Source organism: Dermatophagoides farinae, chromosome 3, assembly GCF_024713945.1.
Source record: "Dermatophagoides farinae isolate YC_2012a chromosome 3, ASM2471394v1, whole genome shotgun sequence".
Taxonomy (NCBI): domain Eukaryota; kingdom Metazoa; phylum Arthropoda; class Arachnida; order Sarcoptiformes; family Pyroglyphidae; genus Dermatophagoides; species Dermatophagoides farinae.
In genome coordinates this window covers 6,559,865-6,581,831 of record NC_134679.1, presented here as the reverse complement: position 1 = coordinate 6,581,831, position 21,967 = coordinate 6,559,865, and the positions used below count along the sequence as shown (strand labels likewise).

The 21,967-nt window shown below is 31.5% G+C and overlaps 5 protein-coding genes across 7 annotated transcripts; 3 read left to right on the top strand and 2 right to left on the bottom strand.

Moving 5' to 3' along the window:
* Positions 1-73: 73 nt before the first annotated feature.
* Positions 74-1,816, top strand: L2HGDH (L-2-hydroxyglutarate dehydrogenase). The gene is made up of 2 exons (XM_047058449.2): positions 74-303; positions 372-1,816. The coding sequence occupies exons 1-2, from the start codon at positions 107-109 to the stop codon at positions 1,549-1,551; spliced, it is 1,377 nt and encodes a 458-aa protein (XP_046914405.2). The 5' UTR covers positions 74-106; the 3' UTR covers positions 1,552-1,816.
* Positions 1,570-5,533, bottom strand: LOC124495139 (DNA topoisomerase 2-like). Its single transcript, XM_047058476.2, has 4 exons — positions 5,348-5,533; positions 2,577-2,699; positions 1,818-2,513; positions 1,570-1,739 (listed from the first exon to the last, which is right to left on the bottom strand). The coding sequence occupies exons 1-3, from the start codon at positions 5,372-5,374 to the stop codon at positions 1,908-1,910; spliced, it is 756 nt and encodes a 251-aa protein (XP_046914432.2). The 5' UTR covers positions 5,375-5,533; the 3' UTR covers positions 1,570-1,739; positions 1,818-1,907.
* A 361-nt stretch (positions 5,534-5,894) lies between these two features.
* Positions 5,895-10,620, bottom strand: LOC124495121 (uncharacterized). Its single transcript, XM_075729634.1, has 4 exons — positions 10,080-10,620; positions 9,502-10,024; positions 7,569-7,773; positions 5,895-7,277 (listed from the first exon to the last, which is right to left on the bottom strand). The coding sequence occupies exons 1-4, from the start codon at positions 10,509-10,511 to the stop codon at positions 6,059-6,061; spliced, it is 2,379 nt and encodes a 792-aa protein (XP_075585749.1). The 5' UTR covers positions 10,512-10,620; the 3' UTR covers positions 5,895-6,058.
* Positions 10,621-15,732: 5,112 nt separating this feature from the next.
* LOC124495138 (chitosanase) lies at positions 15,733-16,977 on the top strand. Its single transcript, XM_047058475.2, has 2 exons — positions 15,733-16,338; positions 16,422-16,977. Exons 1-2 carry the CDS (start codon positions 15,929-15,931, stop codon positions 16,789-16,791), a joined length of 780 nt encoding a protein of 259 aa, XP_046914431.1. The 5' UTR covers positions 15,733-15,928; the 3' UTR covers positions 16,792-16,977.
* Positions 16,978-18,055: 1,078 nt separating this feature from the next.
* Positions 18,056-21,435, top strand: LOC124495147 (synaptosomal-associated protein 25). 3 transcript variants are annotated; one of them, XM_075729471.1, is made up of 5 exons: positions 18,147-18,229; positions 18,281-18,395; positions 18,652-18,770; positions 18,876-19,042; positions 19,141-21,435. In XM_075729471.1, the coding sequence occupies exons 3-5, from the start codon at positions 18,702-18,704 to the stop codon at positions 19,478-19,480; spliced, it is 576 nt and encodes a 191-aa protein (XP_075585586.1). In that variant the 5' UTR covers positions 18,147-18,229; positions 18,281-18,395; positions 18,652-18,701; the 3' UTR covers positions 19,481-21,435. The 3 variants fall into 3 exon arrangements, with proteins under 3 accessions (XP_075585583.1, XP_075585584.1, XP_075585586.1); XM_075729468.1 differs by having other exon boundaries at positions 18,056-18,229; positions 18,307-18,770; XM_075729469.1 differs by having other exon boundaries at positions 18,139-18,395.
* Positions 21,436-21,967: the final 532 nt, after the last annotated feature.

Genomic DNA, 21,967 nt, shown 5'->3' with positions numbered 1-21,967 from the left:
AAATAGCTAAATAATAAAATGATGATATCAATGATTAATGATAATTAACCATTCGTTGTTTTCTGAATATTATTAAAAATTTTTATAGTTCATCAACGAGAAAATAATGTTGTCAACATTTAATTATCTATTTGCATCTAGTTTGATTCATTATGATAAATTTTTTATTGAATTGAATCGATTCTTTCAATTACGATTAGCATATTCATATGTCAATACTGAATCATTGGCAAATTATTTCGATGTTGTCGTTGTTGGTGGCGGTATTGTTGGTTCGGCAACTGCACGTCAATTATTATTAAAGTAAGTGTAATCATTCAGAGTACAAACAAAACAAAAAATTCATTCGTTTCATTTGATTTTTTTTTTAGCCGACCTGGATTACGTATGGCCATTTTGGAGAAAGAAAATGAATTAGGTATACATCAAACTGGCCATAATTCCGGTGTCATACATGCTGGTATCTATTATAAACCAGGATCATTGAAAGCTAAATTATGTGTTGAAGGCAGTCGATTAGCGTATGAATATTGTGATGAGAAAAAAATTCCATATAAACGTGTTGGAAAACTTATCGTTGCCTGTGATCCATTAGAAGTGGAACGTTTAAATGAACTTTATGATAGATCAATCAAAAATCAAGTTCAAGGTGTTGAATTATTACAATCCATTGAACAAATTCAAGCTATTGAACCAAAATGTGTTGGTTTAGCTGCCATTTGGAGTCCAAATACTGGTATCGTAGATTGGGGCCAAGTGAATCGTTCGTATGGTAAAGATTTCAAAGATAATGGTGGAACAATTTTCACCAAATTTCAAGTGACAAAATTTGAATTGAAAACAAAATCATCTGATGTTGAATCTGGTGATTATCCTATTATGATTACTTCAAAAAATGGACAGCAAATTCATTCGAAATATGTGATTACTGCGGCCGGATTATATGCCGATAAAATTGCTCAGTTAACTAATGGAAAAAAAATTCCGAAAATTGTTCCATTTCGTGGTGAATATCTCGTACTGCGTAAAGAATCATCAGATATGGTTAAAACAAACATTTACCCTGTTCCTGATCCACGATTTCCATTTTTAGGCGTCCATTTTACACCGCGAATGGATGGAAGCATTTGGGTTGGACCAAATGCTGTTCTAGCTTTCAAACGAGAAGGCTACCGTTATCGTGATTTCAATCTAATGGAATTTATGGAAACGGCAACGTTTTCTGGTTTCTTACGGCTATCATTTAGATATTTTTTCGCCGGTATCGATGAAATGTATCGAAGTTTATCAGTGAATGCTCAGCTAAAAAAACTTCAACGTTTTGTGCCTACCATAACTAAAGATGATTTGGATCTTTCGAAACATGTGGCCGGTGTTCGTGCACAAGCACTAGATGCTGATGGTAATCTTGTCGATGATTTTGTATTCGAATTCGATGAAAATAGTGGCCGTGTAATGCATGTACGTAATGCACCATCACCAGCTGCCACTTCATCATTGGCTATTGCACGTGTTATTGCTGAACGTGCTCAACAGGAATTTAAATTGTGATTGAAAACTTTAAAATTGGACAAACAAACAAACAAAAAAACTTTTATTTTAATTTGTACAAATTTTATGGAAAAAAAGGATTTTAAATTGTTATATATAATGATGATCATCAAGATAATGAATGAAATGAAATGAAACAAAACAAAAATCGACCAATGATGAAAAAAATTGTCTGATTTTTCATTAGTCTGAAAAGAGAAAAAAAATGTTTTAAAATATTTTCAAATGAAAAAAAAAAAATAAAATTGATTTTCTTATTAATTAACCTTTTATTATGTTATATCCTTTTTTTCTATATAAGCTAATGTAACTCTTCTTTTGTACGTGTTGCTGGCATAAGGTTTCTGCATCAATATCTATGTTTTTATTTCTTCACTATCCGAAATATCTTGACCATTAAATAAAACTTCACAGTCTTCCAATAACTTAGACACACGTTGTGCACGATATTTAAACAGATCGACAATATCCTCATCCAAATGTGTCATATTAAATTTTGCCAAATCCGGTTTAAATGTAACACGGGTGAAATCTTCATCATTCGCTGGTCGTATAATTATTTCTTCCACCGTTTTCATGTTATTTTTCCATACTTGTGAAAAAAAACTATTATATTTCTTTGATGATGTTTCAATCTTGAACATTGTGCTGAAGATATTACACAATTTAGCACCCAAACCAGCAAGATCACGATTAGAATTGGATGTGAAAAGATGACCAAAAAGCAATGTTGGAAGATAAAGATTTTCATCTTTATGTATATAAACCGGTATGCCACAGCCATTATTGTAGACACTGATTTCATTATTTGCACTATCGATATCGATACGAATGAGGTTCATTTTTGGATCACGAATTTTATTATGAGCAGCGTTGGCAAGAATTTCTTTGAAAATTTTGTACAAACCAGGCACATATTCAATATGACGCAGTAACCGTGGACGGTCATTTACGTGAATCCACTAATGATAATAAGATATATATCAATTAAATGATCGAATTCTTAATGGTCAAAAGAATCTTACCGTGCATCGGTAATCAACTGATCCAATATATAATTTTGGAAATAACAAGATATGTTCAAGTGAACTTTTTTTCTGATATATTTCTTCAATATCACGTTTTTTTTCATGTTGGCTACTAAATGCCTGTGTGAATGAATGAAAAATTGAAAAAAAATTATCAGAATATTGAAGGATTCAATTCAATTACAATATTTCTGCAGACAAATTCATAAAAATATTTGGATTGCAAAAACAATCACCATCGCTGTTGTAGAGAAAATAAACAATTCAATGACATCCTGAGATTTTATTAATCGATGTGGATTCATTCGATCATAACTGTTCTCAGGGCCGGCCCAGGCGCCTGTGCAGACTGTGCACCGCACAAGGCCTCGCGCTACTGAAGGCCTCGCGCTGCCGGAGGCAGCGCGGTTCCGGAAACAGCTCGCAGTCCCAAAAGCCTCGCAGTTCCAAGAGCCTCGTAGTACTAAGAGCCTCGCAGTTCCAAGAGCCTCGTAGTACTAAGAGCCTCGCGGTTCCAAAAGCCTCGCGGTTCCGAATTTTGGATGATTTAATAAAATGAAAATGTTTTTTGTTTTGATACATTTGAATATTATGGTAATCCTGAATCAAAAACATGTACTTCATCTAGTCAAATATCTATTAATAGTTGTGCGAATTGTTTGTAGTGGAACCAATATAGGAAAAATAAATAAACAAACAATGTCGATGGCTAAATATCTAACCTAGTAAGTGATAAATCATCAAAGGAAAATGAATAATGAATGCATTGCCTGACTTCTTTAAGATGGATTTATCAATAATTCCAAATTAAACCGATTTTCAATGGATCATGGATCATTTATCCCAAAAATTTGGTGACGAATAGGGTATGCACAATCCCGTTTGTTCACCAGTCGCCTCATAATTTAAATTCTTGTCTAAAATTCTAAAATCACAAATCAAAAAATTGACTGATTGATTGATTATTTAAATTGGAGAAACAATTAAATGAAAAAAATGTTGTGTCGACAAATTTCCAACAATCAACATCATAAGCGATTCCAGAAAAAAGAAGTACAGTTGATTCTGTAATGATAACTGATGAATCAATATTCAAACAATTGGAATATATAAAACAACTTTCAGAAGAAATACTGGAAATCTTAGAAAAAGATTATTCGTTGGCGAAGCAAAAATATCCAAAGGATGATGATCCTTTTAAAGCTGAAAGCCAAAGAAAGATAAATGAAATGACCAGTTCAAAATCGAGAAAATAACAAGTCCAAACTAACACGACCAGTTCAGAATCGAGAAAATAACAAGTCCAAACTAACACGACCAGTTCAGAATCAAGAAAATAACAAGTCCAAACTAACACGACCAGTTCAGAATCGAGAAAATAACAAGTCCAAACTAACACGACCAGTTCAGAATCGAGAAAATGACAAATGTCCAAACTAACACGACCAGTTCAGAATCAAGAAAATGACAAATGTCCCAACTAACACGACCTGTTGAGAATCGAGAAAATGACAAATGTCCAAACTAACACGACCAGTTCAGAATCGAGAAAATAACATGTCCAACCTAACACGACCTGTTCAGAATTGGGAAAGTAATCAATAAAGCATTGTCAACCAATTCTGAACTGGTCGTGTTAGGTTGGATTTGCCATTTTCTCGATTCTGAACTGGTCGTGTTAGTTTGGACATTTGTCATTTTCTCGATTCTAGTAAATCTTTGAAAGAACAACTCTTTTGCTATGCACTGGTGAAATATGTGTGTATGTATTTTTGATTTAAATGAAATAAAAAGATTAAATGTACGTATACGTATTTAACCCATTCACGACCAAGCGTCACACATGTGTGAGGCTCAAATTTTCCACCATCTCAAATACATTTATCGAGAGCCACAAATAATCTTTTAAAGAGCCGCAGGTTGGCCGTTGGTTGCGGTTGGTTGGTTGGTTATAGTGATTTAGAATCAAAAATGACACAAAAATCTTAATGCACTTCAGAATAGAGATTGAAAAATTCTTAAAACAATTTCCTTTGTTGAACGATCATGGCAATAGTTTTACTTGGATTGAATGATTGGTAATGTTATTAATTTCATGAATCTGAAATTTTCAACGCATTTTATAATCAATTTATAGAAAGTCCAAATAAAATCTAAAATAACCAAAATAGAGTCGAGGTGACATTACTGATTCGAATGACGTTGATGATTTGATGATCATTAGAAAAAATTTAAATTGATTGATACAAGCTTTTGGAAATTTTTTCGGTCATAAATTGCTGCACAGACTTTATGAACGATCGCAGTTTTTTGCCAGTTGTTTTTTAGCGCGCTTCAAATTAACAATCAAGATTTTTAACGCTTCAAATTTTTTTTAAGCAATCATTTTTTGAAAATTCCTTAATTTTTTTAAGGCCTCGCGTTTTTCAAGTTGACTTTGCACAAGGCCTCGCGATTTTCCGGGCCGGCCCTGACTAATTACAACAACCATGAAAAATTTATCGATAATAATAATAATTTATTTGCAAAAATAAAGTACCAAGTCCGGAGACTTTTGTACCAGGGGATCAATAAAATACATGATTTAAAAGAAAGATTAGAAAAAAGACCTAAATGATAATGAATGGATTGACAAAGATGTGTAAAATGAATATAATTATGTTTAGTTTTTATGTATTCAAATGGAGAACGTTTGGAAAAAAAATTGATCGATGATGAAATCACTAATTTTCATCATCATCATCATCACACAAGTCATGAGTACAAACCTCTGAATTTGTTCGTTTATTAGCCATCCTAAAAAGGGAAAAATTTATATCGTTGGACAGGATATTGATGTTGAAAATGTATTCGAGATGAATTTGAAATTGGAAAATGAATTTTAATTATCAAAGTAAAAAATGTTGCGTGTTCAGTGGTTTTCTCGTAAGTGTCTTGGAATCGTGTGTGTGTGTGTGTGTGTGTGTGCGTGTTCGTGTATTATTTTGCGCACTGTTTTGTAAAAAGCGCGGTTTGAGTAACTGTATTCATAACTGTATTCATAAAGGACGTAACATTTAGGCTGTAATCGTACTCTTTCTCTTTCAATACCAGTAATTCGTTGATTATTATGATTTTTGTGTATTATGTGTCTTAAAATAATGATAACTGATGAAAGATGATAATGAAATTATTAATGGAAATTAATCAGATAATAACTAATTTTTATAGCCGAAATAAGTTACAAATATCAACTACGTAAAATTTATGTAGGTTCCCTTTACCGCAATATCGATATGATTACCTTTCTATAGGGTTAAAATTAGACAAGCAAACAAAAAAAATCGTTTATTTTAATTTGTAAAAATTTTTTGGAAAAAAATGATTTTCAATTATTAATGATGAAAATTAATGAAATGAAATGAAACAAAAAAAAATATTGAAATTATAATATATAATAATGGATCATTATTATTGTTTGATTGTTTGTTTATATATATTCAAATTAAATCCGCTACATTCATTGGCATTTCATCGATTTGTGTGGAATAATATTGTTCAATATCACGTAAAATACGGATATCATCTGATTTGACAAAATTGATGGCCACACCTTTTCGTCCGAAACGACCAGATCGACCAATACGATGAATGTATAATTCACGATTATTTGGCAAATCATAATTGATTACTAATGATACTTGTTGTACATCGATACCTCGTGCCCATACATCAGTGGTTATCAATACACGACTTTTGCCTTGACGAAATTCTTTCATAATTGAATCACGTTCTTTTTGTGGCATATCACCATGCATAGATGATACGGTAAAATTTGCTTCCTTCATCTTTTCGGTCAACCAATCGACCTTACGTTTAGTGTTACAAAAAATGACTGCCTGTGTTATGGTCAACGTATCATATAGATCGCATAATGTATCGAATTTCCATTCTTCATGTTCGACTGCAACGAAAAATTGTTTTATACCTTCCAACGTTAATTCATCACGTTTGACCAGGATACGAATCGGATCGGTCATAAATTTCGATGTAATTTCAAGGATTTCATGTGGCAATGTAGCCGATAGTAATACAACCTGTGTGTATGGCGGAAGAAAACGATATACATCATAGATTTGTTCTTTGAATCCTTTGTTGAGCATTTCGTCAGCTTCGTCCAATACCAATAATTTGATTGATCTAGTTCGAAGATTACGTCGTCGAATCATATCAAACACTCGACCCGGTGTTCCTGCAACAACATGTTGGCCGTAATCCAATTTTCGAATATCTTCACCCAAAGTTCGTCCACCGATACAAGCATGACATTGTACATTCATGAATTCACCCAACGCCAGAATAACTTTCTGAATTTGCAATGCAAGCTCTCGTGTTGGACTGAGAATTAATGCTTGCGTTTCACGTGTTTGTATGTCAATCGATTGCAGTACACCAATACTGAATGTAGCCGTTTTACCAGTACCAGACTGTGCCTGTGCAATCACATCACGGCCTTTGATTATCGGTCGAATAGCACGTTGTTGGATTGCTGATGGTTTCTCAAAACCGTATGCATAAATTCCACGCAATAAATCTTCATTCAGATTCATTGAATCAAAACTCGAAATCACTTCGATATCTTCACTGGTTTCAAATTCTACATTGGAAAGATCATCCGGCATTGTCGGATTCGCCTTTTTCGTTGTCGACATTTTTTCTCTTTGTTTATTATTATCAAAAAAAAATTGGATCGAAATTTGAAAATTGGTAAAAATTTCAACAAAAACACTGTTCGACACAAAACAGCGTGAGCGAACTTTTACAGAAACATTTCTGCAACACAAATATTTCCAGGAAATTTCCATTTTTCAATAAATTTGAATTTTTTATTTCAAAAAAGTGGTGAAAAAACAAAAAAATTAATTGTTTTAAAAAAGTATCAAGATTTGAAAAAATTATTTGGAAATAGTTTGACAATATTCATAGACAAATGCATAGATTAATTTAGACAGTTCGAAAATTCGCATGTCCGAACATGGTGATCGGTTAGTAATAGTGACTGGTGATTCTGGATCCAAAATGAAAAATTCGAAATGAACATTAGCATCTTTATCGAATAGAAATAATGGATAAAAATTATCATTCAATGGAAATAACCAATCTTCAAATACGCGTTTAACTTCTTGCGTCAAGCGATGAAGAGTTAGCTTTGATGCTTTCTTATCCATAAGTGTTTTGACTATAAGGTCGAGGCGTCGATATTGATAATCATAATCTTTCAAAATTTTACGATTCTCTTCTTGTTGTAACAGTGACCGGCTGAGATCGACTGAAGAATTGTCATCATTTGAATCGGCCAATGCTTGAGATGATTTATTCATTGATTCAATTGAAGATGATTGTTGCTGTGGCGAACAGTTTACGTTATGATCAAAAATTTTTGTTCCATTTATTTTTTCGCCATTAGATGATCGTTGCTTGGATAAGTTTGTTTCGTCATTATCAACGCCAATCGTTGAACACATTGGTGATGATTTTTTCTCCATACATTCAGTGGATTCGGCTCTTTTATTTGATTGATACGCTAAACGTGATGGTGTTGATCGTAATGTTCTTAGATTTTTTTCGGATGATTCATCCTGACTAATACTGTCGTCGACATAGAAATTCGGATGAACAGCAGAGATCTCGCCTCTTCGGATTGCATGCATTGATTTAACAATGGCATTATTCTTGTCCAATGTTCTTTTCGGTATTAACTAAGTAAGAAAAATTATAAAGAGGGACAAATAATTAAAACTTGAAGCATTTACCTCTGAAAAACCAGCAGCAAGTTCATTTGCACGATCAAATTTGGGTCTCAATGATTCTTTGATCAATGACGAAATTTCTGGTGAGTTGATCAAAGCTTCCACCTTTTTTTGCACGGCGTCGAACATGTCGAGTTTCGTTGCGTAAGATCTATACACCTTCATGAATTTGACGAGTTTGTCAACATATTTTTCGTAGTTCTGGATGAATTTCAAATCATTTCCGGAGTCGATCAATACGAACAAATTCTGTAAATGGTGTCGCAACGACGCGATTTGATCGCTCTTGGTCATATCTAAAAAATTGTGTTGCAAAATAATAAAATGTTGATGATAATGATGATGGTGAATAATAACGACCAGCCAGCAAAAAATGATATCGAGTGCTTGTTTGGCATGGCTTTTTATATGACTTGAATATGACACTTGTTGATAAACAGCTATCTGCCAGAAAATCCATGCGTATATCCAGGGTCAGGTTAATGTAGTAAAAAGATTAAATAGAATGTTTACGTGTATTAACACAGTCAGGTTCATGTGGTCATATCGTTACTCGTATGATAATCCCTACAGGTTCATGGTAGCAAAAGTCACCTTATCATCGTCCTTGATCGAAAGTGGTGATCGAGCGAAAAATTTTGTTTGTTATCCTAGGCCATAAAATAAGTCCATGACACATGGCCATGTTTTTTTTTGGCAGAAACTTAACAACAATCAAATTGATCAACAAAAGATTGACCAACTAGGGAGGTGGCATTTTCCCAATTCTTACGGTGGTTGATTTTTCAATAAATTTGAATTTTTTATTTCAAAAAAGTGGTGAAAAAACAAAAAAAATTAGTTGTTTTAAAAAAGCATCAAGATTTGAAAAAATTATTTGGAAATAGTTTGACAATATTCATAGACAAATGCATAGATTAATTTGGAATGTCGAAGAATTCGCCAGTCCGAACATGATAATCGTTCATTAATATCGAATAATGATTTCGGATCATTGATGGTAAATTCGAAATATACATTAACATCCTTATCGAATAAAAATAATGGATGAAATTTATCATTTAACGGAAGTAAACAATCTTTAAATACGCTTTTAACTTTCTTCGTTAAAAGAACAAGAGCTCTTGTTGAACTTTCCTTATCCTTCAGTGTTTTAACTAAAGAATCAATGCAATTATATTGAAAATCATAATTTTTATATATTTGACCAATTTCATGATTTCGTAACATGGACCGGATGTGATCGATTGAAGAATTGGCATCATTTGAATTGACTAATGCTTGAGATGATCCATTCATTAGTTCAATTGAAGATGATTGTATATGGGGAGAGCAGTTCACGTGCTGATAAAAAATTTTTTTGCCATTAGATGATTGTTGGTTGGATAAGTTTGTATCATGATTATCAATCGGTAATGAAACCGTTTTGGTATTAGTTTTTTGAGCATCATGTTGAGCCATTATCAGTTCATCATTATTATTTTCCAATGAATGTCTCTGCTGATTAGTATCGATTTGTTGTAGATTGGACTGATTCATTCCTGTTCGTTTATTCGAATGTTGAATTGTCGCATTTTTGCTATTTCCTACCAGTGATATAGTGTTATTATTCAGCGAATGAGTTTTCTCCATGATTGTCTTCATAACAAATTTATCCTTTACAATTATTCGATTAGAGTTTCATATCTGCATATTTTTCAATATGACTTACCTTCGGTTTGTTGCCAATCAGCGTTGAACACATTGGTGATGATTTTTTCTCCATACATCCAGTTGATTTGGCTCTTTGATTTGATAGATACGCTAAACGCGATGGTGTTGATCGTGATGTTTTTAGATTTTTTTCGGGTGATTCATCCTGAGGAATACTGTTGTCGACAAAGAAATTCGGATGAACAGCAACGATATGTTGATATAATGTTCGGTAATTACGAAATTCCAGGCTGCAGCAATTTGTCGAAGAGATCTCGCCTCTTCGCATGGCATGCATTGATTTCACAATGTCATTATTTTTGTCCAATTTTCTTTTCGGTGTTTTATTTTTCATCTGTTCAACAATCGGCGTTGAACACATTGTTGATTTGGCTCTTTGATACGCTAAACGTGATGGTGTTGATCGTAATTTTTTTCGATAATTTTCCATTATTTAAATATCTAAAAATACACTACAAATAGATATTTATAAGAAATGAAACGATGAAAAATTTTGAAATGAAAAAAAAATTTATGACACACACATGTGCACACACCGAAAGAAATGGAAAAAAAACGCGCCGTTTTTGTCTCTTGTCAACAGTATTTACATATATATCTTACATACATATACATATCGCAATACAATCGATAGTTTCAAATAAATACTTTTTAAAAATTTTTATTCATTTTATTGCTCATTAACAAAACAAAAGTTTAAAAAAAAAAATTATCATTCAGAAATAGTTTGACAATATTCATAGACAAATGCATAGATTAATTTAGACAGTTCAAAAATTCGCAAGTCCGAACATGGTGATCGGTTAGTAATATTGACTGGTGATTCTGGATCCAAAATGAAAAATTCGAACTGAACATTAGCATCTTTATCGAATAGAAATAATGGATAAAAATTATCATTCAATGGAAATAAGCAATCTTCAAGTACGCGTTTAACTTCTTGAGTCAAGCGATGAAGAGTTAGCTTTGATGCTTCCTTGTCCATAAGTGTTTTGACTATAAGATCAAGGCACCGATATTGATAATCATAATCTTTTAAAAATTTACGATTCTCTTCTTGTTGTAACAGTGATTGGCTGAGATCATTTGAATAATTTGGTGATGAAATCGATACCGTTTTGGTATCAAATTGCTGATGTGTTTCAATCATCATCGTCTGTGAACAGCGATCTGTGATATCCATATTTTTGTTGGCCTCATCTTTCGTTGTCGACATTTTTTCTCTTTGTTTATTATTATCAAAAAAAAATCGGATCGAAATTTGAAAATTGGTAAAAATTTCAACAAAAACACTGTTCGACACAAAACAGCGTGAGCGAACTTTTACAGAAACATTTCTGCAACACAAATATTTCCAGGAAATTTCCATTTTTCAATAAATTTGAATTTTTCATTTCAAAAAAGTGGTGAAAAAACAAAAAAATTAATTGTTTTAAAAAAGCATCAAGATTTGAAAAAATTATTTGGAAATAGTTTGACAATATTCATAGACAAATGCATAGATTAATTTAGACAGTTCGAAAATTCGCATGTCCGAACATGGTGATCGGTTAGTAATAGTGACTGGTGATTCTGGATCCAAAATGAAAAATTCGAAATGAACATTAGCATCTTTATCGAATAGAAATAATGGATAAAAATTATCATTCAATGGAAATAAGCAATCTTCAAGTACGCGTTTAACTTCTTGAGTCAAGCGATGAAGAGTTAGCTTTGATGCTTCCTTGTCCATAAGTGTTTTGACTATAAGATCAAGGCACCGATATTGATAATCATAATCTTTTAAAAATTTACGATTCTCTTCTTGTTGTAACAGTGATTGGCTGAGATCATTTGAATAATTTGGTGATGAAATCGATACCGTTTTGGTATCAAATTGCTGATGTGTTTCAATCATCATCGTCTGTGAACAGCGATCTGTGATATCCATATTTTTGTTGGCCTCATCTTTACCATCAGTGATTTGTTTTTGATTAAAACGAGATGGATTTTGTGAATACATATTCTTCAGTATGATTCAAACAGAATGGACTTGAATTTGCTCAATAAAACCGTTTGTTTGTTGAGACACGAATAAACACATAAAAAACGCGCAACTTTATTGAGTGTATAATGCAGTCATTCTCAACCACTGTGCCGCGGCACTTTTGTGTGCCGCGAAATTCTAAGATTGTGCCGCCAAATTTTAGATTTAATAAAATGAAAATATTTTTTGTTTTGATACATTTGAATATTATGGTAATCCTGAATCCTAAACATGTACTTCGATTAGTCAAATATCTATTAATAGTTGTGCGAATTGTTTGTAGTGGAACCAACATAGGAAAAATAAGTATAATTAAACAAACAAATAAAAGCAATTCTTCTTTAAACAATTTTTTATTAATCAATGTTTTACAAAAAGTGCTAGATTCTAGAAATGGCAAGTCCAAACTAACACGATCAGTTCAGAATTCAAAATTCACAATCGAGAAAAAGGCAAATCCGACCTAACACGATCAGTACAAAATCAAGAAAATAACAAATCCAACCTAACACGTCCAGTTCAGAATCGAGAAAATAACAAATCCAAACTAAAACGATCAGTTCAGAATTCAAAATTCACAATCGAGAAAATGGCAAATCCAAACTAACACAACCAGTTCAGAATTCAAAATTCAAAATGGAAAAAATGGTAAGTCCAAACTAACACGACCAGTTCAGAATTCAAAATTCACAATCGAGAAAAAGGCAAATCCGACCTAACACGATCAGTACAAAATCAAGAAAATAACAAATCCAACCTAACACGACCAGTTCAGAATCGAGAAAATTACAAATCCAAACTAACACGATCAGTTCAGAATTCAAAATTCACAATCGAGAAAATGGCAAATCCAAACTAACACAACCAGTTCAGAATTCAAAATTCAAAATGGAAAAAATGGTAAGTCCAAACTAACACAACCAGTTCAGAATTCAAAATTCACAATCGAGAAAAAGGCAAATCCGACCTAACACAACCAGTTCAGAATCGAAAAAATAACAAGTCCAAACTAAAACGACCAGTTCATCTTCAATGGCAGAACATCCGATACATATCGAATTAATTAAATGTAACAAACATTATTTAACTCTGAATCTTGGAAAACACAATTCATCATTGAAAATAATTTTTAATGAATCTAAAAAACGGTATAGAAACCAACCAATTCTGGTAACTAATTCCAATAACTAACCATATGAACTGCTCGTGTTAGGTTGGATTTGTTATTTTCTCGATTCTGAACTAGTCGTGTTAGTTTGGATTTGCCATTTTTTTGATTTTGAATTCTGAACTGGTCGTTTTAGGTTGGATTTGTTATTTTCTCGATTCTGAACTGATCGTGTTAGGTTGGATTTGTTATTTTCTCGATTCTGTATTTTGAATTCTGAACTGCTCGTGTTAGGTTGGATTTGTTATTTTTTTGATTTTGAATTCTGAACTGGTCGTGTTAAGTTTGACTTGTTATTTTTTTTATTTTGAATTTTGAATTCTGAACTGGTCGTCTTAGGTTGGATTTGTTATTTTCTCGATTCTGAACTGATCGTGTTAGGTTGGATTTGTTATTTTCTCGATTCTGTATTTTGAATTCTGAACTGCTCGTGTTAGGTTGGATTTGTTATTTTTTTGATTTTGAATTCTGAACTGGTCGTGTTAAGTTTGACTTGTTATTTTTTTTATTTTGAATTTTGAATTTTGATCGTGTTAGGTTGGATTTGTTATTTTCTCGATTCTGAACTAGTCGTGTTAGTTTGGATTTGCCATTATTTTGAATTCTGAACTGATTCTTGAATTGTGAACTGGTCGTGTTAGGTTGGATTTGTTATTTTCTTCGTTTTTTGATTTTGAATTCTGAACTGATCGTGTTAGGTTGGATTTGTTATTTTCAGCGATTGAGTCTGGATATAGTGTTAACCAACCAATTGGTAACTTCCAATAACAAATTTGAACTCGTGTTAGGTTGGATTTGTTATTTTCTCATTCTGAACTAGTCGTGTTAGTTTGGATTTGCCATTTTTTTGATTTTGAATTCTGAACTGAACGTGTTAAGTTTGACTTGTTATTTTCTCCATTTTGAATTCTGAACTGGTCGTCTTAGGTTGGATTTGTTATTTTCTCGATTCTGAGATCGTGTTAGGTTGGATTTGTTATTTTCTCGATTCTGTTTTTGTTGTCGACAACTGGTTGTGTTAATTCGGATGAACAGCAACGATATGTTGATATAATTCTGAAATAGATTTTTCTTGATTCTGAACTAGTCGTGTTAGTTTGGATTTGCCATTTTTTTGATTTTGAATTCTGAACTGGTCGTGTTAGGTTGGATTTGTTATTTTCTCGATTGTGAACTGATCGTGTTAGTTGAATGTTAACTGCTCGTGTTAGGTTGGATTTGTTATTTTTTTGATTTTGAATTCTGAACTTCAGTTTGACTTGTTATTTTTTTTATTTTGAATTTGAATTCTGAACTGGTCGTCTTAGGTTGGATTTGTTATTTTCTCGATTCTGAACTGATCGTGTTAGGTTGGATTTGTTAATTCTGAACTAGTCGTGAGTTTGGATTTGCCATTTTTTTACATTGAATTCTGAACTGATCGTGTTAAGTACTTGTCATTTTTTCGATAAATGGTTTGTTAGGTCGGATTTTCTTCATTTAATTTAACCATCTGAACGATTGGAAAATTCTGAACTAGTCGTGTTAGTTTGGATTTGCCATTTTTTTGATTTTGAATTCTGAACTGATCGTGTTAAGTTTGACTTGTCATTTTCTCGTCAGGTTTTCCAACCAATTCTGGTATTTCAATAACTAAAATTCGAACTGCTCGTGTTAGGTTGGATTTGTTATTTTCTTGATTCTGAACGTGGTGTTAATTTTTTTTCAATTTTGAATTCTGAACTGGTCGTCTTAGGTTGGATTTGTTATTTCTCGATTCAACTGATCGTGTTAGGTTTGATTTGTTATTTTCTTGTTCTGAACTGATTTTAGGTTAAGATTTGTTACTCGATTCTGATAATCGTGTTATTTGGATTTGCCATTTTTTTCTCTTTTGAATTCTAACTGATCGTGTTACTTGTCATTTTCTCGATTGTGAACTGGTTGTGTTATCGGATTTGCCTTTTGGTATCGATTGTGAATTTTTCAATTCAACTGGTCGTGTTAGTTTGGACTTGTCATTTTCACGATAATTTTGAATTCTGAACTGATCGTGTTAGGTTGGATTTGTCATTTTCTCGATTCTGAACTGGAATAAACGAATTAACAACAAATACACTACATACTGTTATTTTTGTAGTACATATTATATATTATTTTATTTAGCACATTTAAAATCATTATCATAATCTATTTTACGCAGTGCTTTTTCTTTGTGTGCCGCCAAATTTTGAAATCGTAAAATGTGTGCCGCAGCAAAAAAAAGGTTGAGAATCACTGGTATAATGTAAAGTGTTTGATGTGTATATTTATCGCGATACAATCGATAGTTTTTAAAATAATAAACAATACTGTCCATAGAGGGCAGTATCCGACTATACTGATTTTATTCGAATGCTAATCACAATCAATATTTTTTTAAGATTTGATAAAATAAAAAAAAATCACCAATATATTTTCAAAGTGGATGAAAAAAAATGTGCCGGAATCGGGTACATCTCGTTTCACCTTTTCATTAATCAATCACTCACAATTATCATGGCTCGATAATAATATTGATAATCGAAACAAAGATGTCTATATCTATCCATTATTAGAAAGCATGAAAAACGAATTTTAATTCAAAATCATTCCGCCATTATAATGTTTCTGGTTTCAGTGGAAAAAGAAAACAATGAAATTTTCAACAACATTTGCGTTTTTGTTTCTCATTTCAAATATTATGGCCGAAATGACTGCTATACAAAAACGTCGTTGTGAACAATATACATCGATATTTGAAAATGATACAACCGAATTACAATATAATTATTGTGAAAATATTTATGATGGTCGTGGTTTTACATCTGGCCGTTCGGGTTTTTGCACCGGTTGTGGTGATGCATTAGATGTGATCACCAGATATACAGCATATAAACCAAATAATCCATTGGCAAGATTTATACCGATATTAATGAAAAATCGCCACTCACATGATGATGATACTAATTCATTACAAGGTTATTGTGAAGCATGGAAACAAACATCCGATGATGAATTATTTCGACAATTTCAAGATTATGTTAATGATCAATTGTATTACATGTATGTATGTGTAAAGTGGAATCAAAAAAAATTTTTTTTTCTGTTTTGAAATTAATTTTTTTCTTTGTTTTCGTTCTTTTTAGACCAGCAATGGTGGGAGCCATAAAAATGAATATAACAACCACGTTAGGAAAATGTTCATTTTATGATACAATCATACAACATGGTGGTGGAAATGATCGTGATTCATTCGGCGCTATTATGAATCGTACCAAATTGGCCATGAATGGTACAGTTACAAATCCAATTGATGAATCTAAATGGATTAGAAAATTTTTGGAAATAAGAAAAAATGTTCTTTTAAAGCCAACAAATATTGCTTATGGTCCCAGTTGGAGTCAAACAACTGATCGTGTCGATTTTTTATTGAAATTAGTTCGACAAAACAATTGGAATATGAATACACCAATACGTGTGAAAACACGTCACCATGATCAAATCATTTATTCCTGATACATGAGATATATGTGTCGTCCAGTTTAAAACAATTTAGAAACCCATGAATGACCCAATTCTAATCGTCTTTATCAATTATTTATGATACTTTTCCACATTTCATGTCCATTTTTCAAGAAACAAAACAGAAAAATAATCCACAGAAATTTTCTTCAATGAAAGATTTTCATTTTTACTTCATAACATTTTTGAAAAAAAAACATTTGCCTTTTGGCAATGTGTGTGTGTGTGTGTGTGTTTGTAGTTGGATTGATTGATTGACAGATAAAACAATAACCATTACAGCTGTGCATATGTTGTATATTTTCAAAGCATCGATATATTCCAGCTAATTGTGATGTAAATGCATGATAAACCAGATATAATAATCTTCCATATATTGATTCTCGATTATCGTCTAGTTTTTTTTACTGATGATGATCTATGCTGTACAAATAGATTTTGCTATTTTATTATGTTCTGATGAATACATACGTCTACGTATATTTAGAAAAGCGAGAGAAAAAAAAACCCAAAAAATTCCCATAAACAAAAAAAAAAAAAAAAAAAACATTCGGACCATAGTTTTGGCGGTATGTACTTGCACACAACACACATGTATTTATGTAGACAAAACCGACAATATTTTTTTTTATCCATTACAATCAAGACCTAGTTTCAATTTTTTTTCACCCCCATTCGTTTGTTTTCTATGTCACGCATTCTTTTAGATTCTTTATCTTTTGGTTATATGTTTGTCTTGGGTGTTATTTATTACAATGGATAGAAACCTTGGTCAATGTCAAATGTCTATTTCTCTTTTTTTTTATACGATGTGCTTCCTACTACAAAAAAAAAAATTTTTTTTTGTGTGTGTTAGTTGTGGGCGATGCTCACAAATAATAATAATAAAAGCATGGAGCATGCGAAAAGATCCTGGAACGACGACTCCCAAGCAAACAAACAAAAAAAAAGTGGAAGAAGCAAACTGTGTAGGATACGCCTACTAAAAAATTTTTTTTTTTACTGTTGAACAAACATATATATAGAAGATTGAATCCAATCGCGTTGCTCGTAATTGTTTGTTGGTTATCATTTTCTTTCCTTCTTTTTTTTGCTATGAAAACCAAAGTGAAAGTTGTTTTCTCCCAACAAAAAAAAAATATAGACCAACCGATGTGTATTGTTATAGCATAAAATTAGCAGTGTTTTTTTTTGCCAGCAACAACAACAACAACAACAACCAAAAAATGATAATGATCAGATGTATTTAGTGCTGGCTGATGTTTTGTTGTAGTGGTATTTTCATTCTTTTTTTTCACCAAAAAAAAAAAAAAATGATGATGATCATCATCATCATTATTCCACGATACAGAATCAGTGTCTTGTGTGTGTATGAGAATAAAATTACACATCCATTGTTATATTTAGAATCGAAATGGTACCACCAACAAAGGTACAGAGAATTTGATATTCAAGTTTTCAACCATCTGATATTTTAGTTCAGTTTTTTTTCCTCCTTCGTTTCCTCAGTGATGGTCAATTTAATTGCTACTGTTCCCCAGAATTGAATATCTTCCACCGACAAACAATCATCATTATCATTTTCAATAATAATCAGTGTTTGTGATATCTTTATTATCATCAATCTTGAATATCTTGAATTTTTCAATCAACAACCATAATAAATAAATGATGATCATTCACCCTCAAACAGACAAACAAACAAAAAAGAAAGCAAAAAATTGAAATCACAAACAAAACAAAATCCATCAGTTCACATCATTTTTTTTCATTTCAAGTGCCCATCACTATTATTATAAAATTTAATATATTATTATCAAACCAAAACCAAATACAAAATGCCTGCTGAAATAGAAGATCCACAAGTTCCGGCTAAGCCGAAAACTGAATTGGAAGCAATTCAGATGCAAGCTAATCAAGCAACGGATGAATCACTTGAATCAACACGACGAATGTTGGCTCTTTGTGAAGAGGTAATTTTTATTTTTGTTTGTTTGTTTGTTTGTTTATTTTAATCATTTGTATCTTTTTCTTTATCTTTCTTTCGTTCTTGTGGTCAATGTGGATAATTTTCAAAGAGCAAAGAAGCCGGTATCCGTACATTGGTGGCATTGGATGAACAAGGTGAACAATTGGATCATATCGAAGAAGATATGGATAAAATAAATACAGATATGCGTGAAGCGGAAAAAAATTTAACCGGCATGGAAAAATGTTGCGGTATCTGTGTATGTCCTTGCAATAAGTAAGTTTTGTCTATTTAAAAAAACAAAAAAACAAGAAACCATTTTTTTAATTATGAAAATGGAATTTTTTTCTTGTTTTTATATTTTATATATATAGATCAAAAGAATTTAAAGAAGATGCAAGCACATGGAAAGCATCAGAAGATGGTAAAATTGTTAGTGGCCAGCCTACACGTGTGGTTGATGAACGTAATGGTGGCGGACCGATGACCACATCATATATAGCAAGGATAACTAAAGATGCACGTGAAGATGAAATGGAAGAAAATATGGGCCAAGTAACAACAATGATCGGTAATCTAAGAAATATGGCCATCGATATGGGTAGTGAAATTTCATCACAAAATGCCCAATTAGATCGTATTAATCAGAAAGCGGATTCAAATAAAATGCGTATACAAGGAGCAAATGAAAGGGCACAAAAATTGCTTAAATAGAAAATTTACCCATCATCATCATCGCCAGATTATCATTATCATCAAAGAAAATTTGTTGTTGTTATTGTTTTGAAAAAAAATTGTCGTTTGAATCATCAATCGTTCGAGATAAAACGACAATCTGGTTGTGTGTCGCGCCATTCATTCATTCATTCATTATCATCCATCATCATCATCCATCATCATCATCATCATCATCATCATCATCAACATTCCTTGATATTCATTGATTCATTCATTGTTTGTTTGTTGAAAAAAAAGAAATCTCAATCCAATCACAAAACACACGTTATTTAATTTGATAATAAATTTTCAATACTTTTGCTGCTGGTTAATGATGATGATGATATTCACTCGACGATTGTATTTGGCTGCCTTTTTTTCTGTTTTTGTGTGTGTACGTGTGTGTATTTGTTTACTTCTTCTTATTAAGAAAAAAACCACCTACCAACCAAAAAAAAAAAAAATTACCACCGTTTCATCAGATAATTTAAAGCATCATTTTTTCGTGTGTGTATGTGTGTGTGTTCGTGCTTTTGTTTTTGTTTTTGTTTTTATTTAGCATACATAAAACATGACACACATCATCCAAAAACACATTTCAGTCATCATTGACGTCATTATTATCAATTATAAACAAACACATTAGATGATTTTCGAAATGCAAAAAAAAATCCAAATGTTTTTTTGTACAAATAACAGGCTCGTACAACTCGTACACAAACACTTACACACAAGACTGTGCAATTATTATTGATTATTATAGATGAAAATATATTCGAACATCAAAACATTAGAATTTCATTGGAAAAAAAAACTTTGAGTATTAGGAGAAAGAGAGTGAAATATTCTACGAAACACCTACATTCAAACTTGCAAGAAATTTATGTTCCACAAATAAATTCCAATGAGATTTTTCTCGTTGGAATTTGTTTGTGTATATCCAAAAAAAAAACGACTGAAATTCTGGCATTCTTGATTGATCAACATCAACATCATCATCATTATTTATTCCATCATTATTATTGGGCAACCAAGAATAAATTTCAAAGTGATAGTGATTTTTTTTCTCGCTCTCTCTCTCATCAGCATCATTTTTTTTTGTCTCTCAGAATTTATACGGAATTATTCTGTTGTTACTTGTGTCTTAAATTGAAACAAAAAAAAAAATAATAATTATATCACCACCATCATTATTAATAATTTTCATTCATAAAAAAGCAAATATTTTTTAGCCAATAATCTGATAATAATAATTCAGTAATAATAAACACAAAATCTCAAAATACAAAAATTTTATCTTTTCAAACCAAAAAAAAAAAAAACAAAAAAAAAATTGTGTTTTTTTATGTGTGTGCGTTTGCGTGTGTTTCTTGTTCCTTATCATTATTCTGGATTCTATCTATCTATCTCATTCTCATTCTTGTTGTTGTTGTTGATATTTGTTTGAATTCATGAAACAAAATAATAATAAAACAAATTTTGATCTCAAAATTATTATTCTGATCTTCCATTTAATGGTGGTGGTTTTTTTTCCAGTTGTTGTAATTGATGAATTTGTAATTTTTTTTTTCTAATTAGTTTGTAATAGACCATAATCATTGAATAACATACACACACACTGAACACACTGAACACACAGATACATCCAAAATGTCTATGATCGGATGTTGATTGGATGCGTCACATTTTCTTTTTTGTTGTTGTTGTTGTTCATTATCATCATCAATTGTCAATGATCGATCAAGCAAATTTTTTTTTTCGTGTTTTGTTTTCACAACATTCAAATTCATTGTGGTTTTTTTTGTTTGCAAAAAATTTCTTTCTGTATTTTTTTTTCATTTTCATTTCATTTCAAACAAACATTCTATACAAAGAAAAATACATAAAAATTTATTGTCGTTGTTCGTTGCTGGTGTCAATGAAATGATGAATTAAAAAAAATAAAAATAAAATGAATCGAAATTGAATGAAAATTAATTGATTGATTGAAAAATTGATTGATTTTTTTTTTGATTGTCATTAATTTATTATTCATGATTTCCTTAAATAGTTTTTTTTCACAAAAAATTACATCCTTATCATCATCATCATCATCATGTTCGATTTTTGTATGACGCATACTATTTCGTTTTGTTTTGTTTTGTTTTGTTTGTTTGTTTGTTTCTTTCACCTCATTCAAACTTGATGTTGTGGCCGAAAGGTAAATACAAATCATCGGACAATCTATCAAAAATAATTTTTCCTAGAAATTTCGCTTTCCTTTCACGATTTTTTTGTTTGTTTGTTTGTTTGTTTTATCATATATATGCAAGACGATAATGTTGTGTTCATGTGATTTGAAGGTCAATAACAGGCGAAACGAATTTTAATTTACCCATCCATCCATTCATTTGTGCATTTTTGTTTTTCTCAATAATTGTCGGTAGTTAAATGGAAAAAAAGTTTTTTTTTTTGATTCACCAGAGCGCATTGATAAAAAAAAAA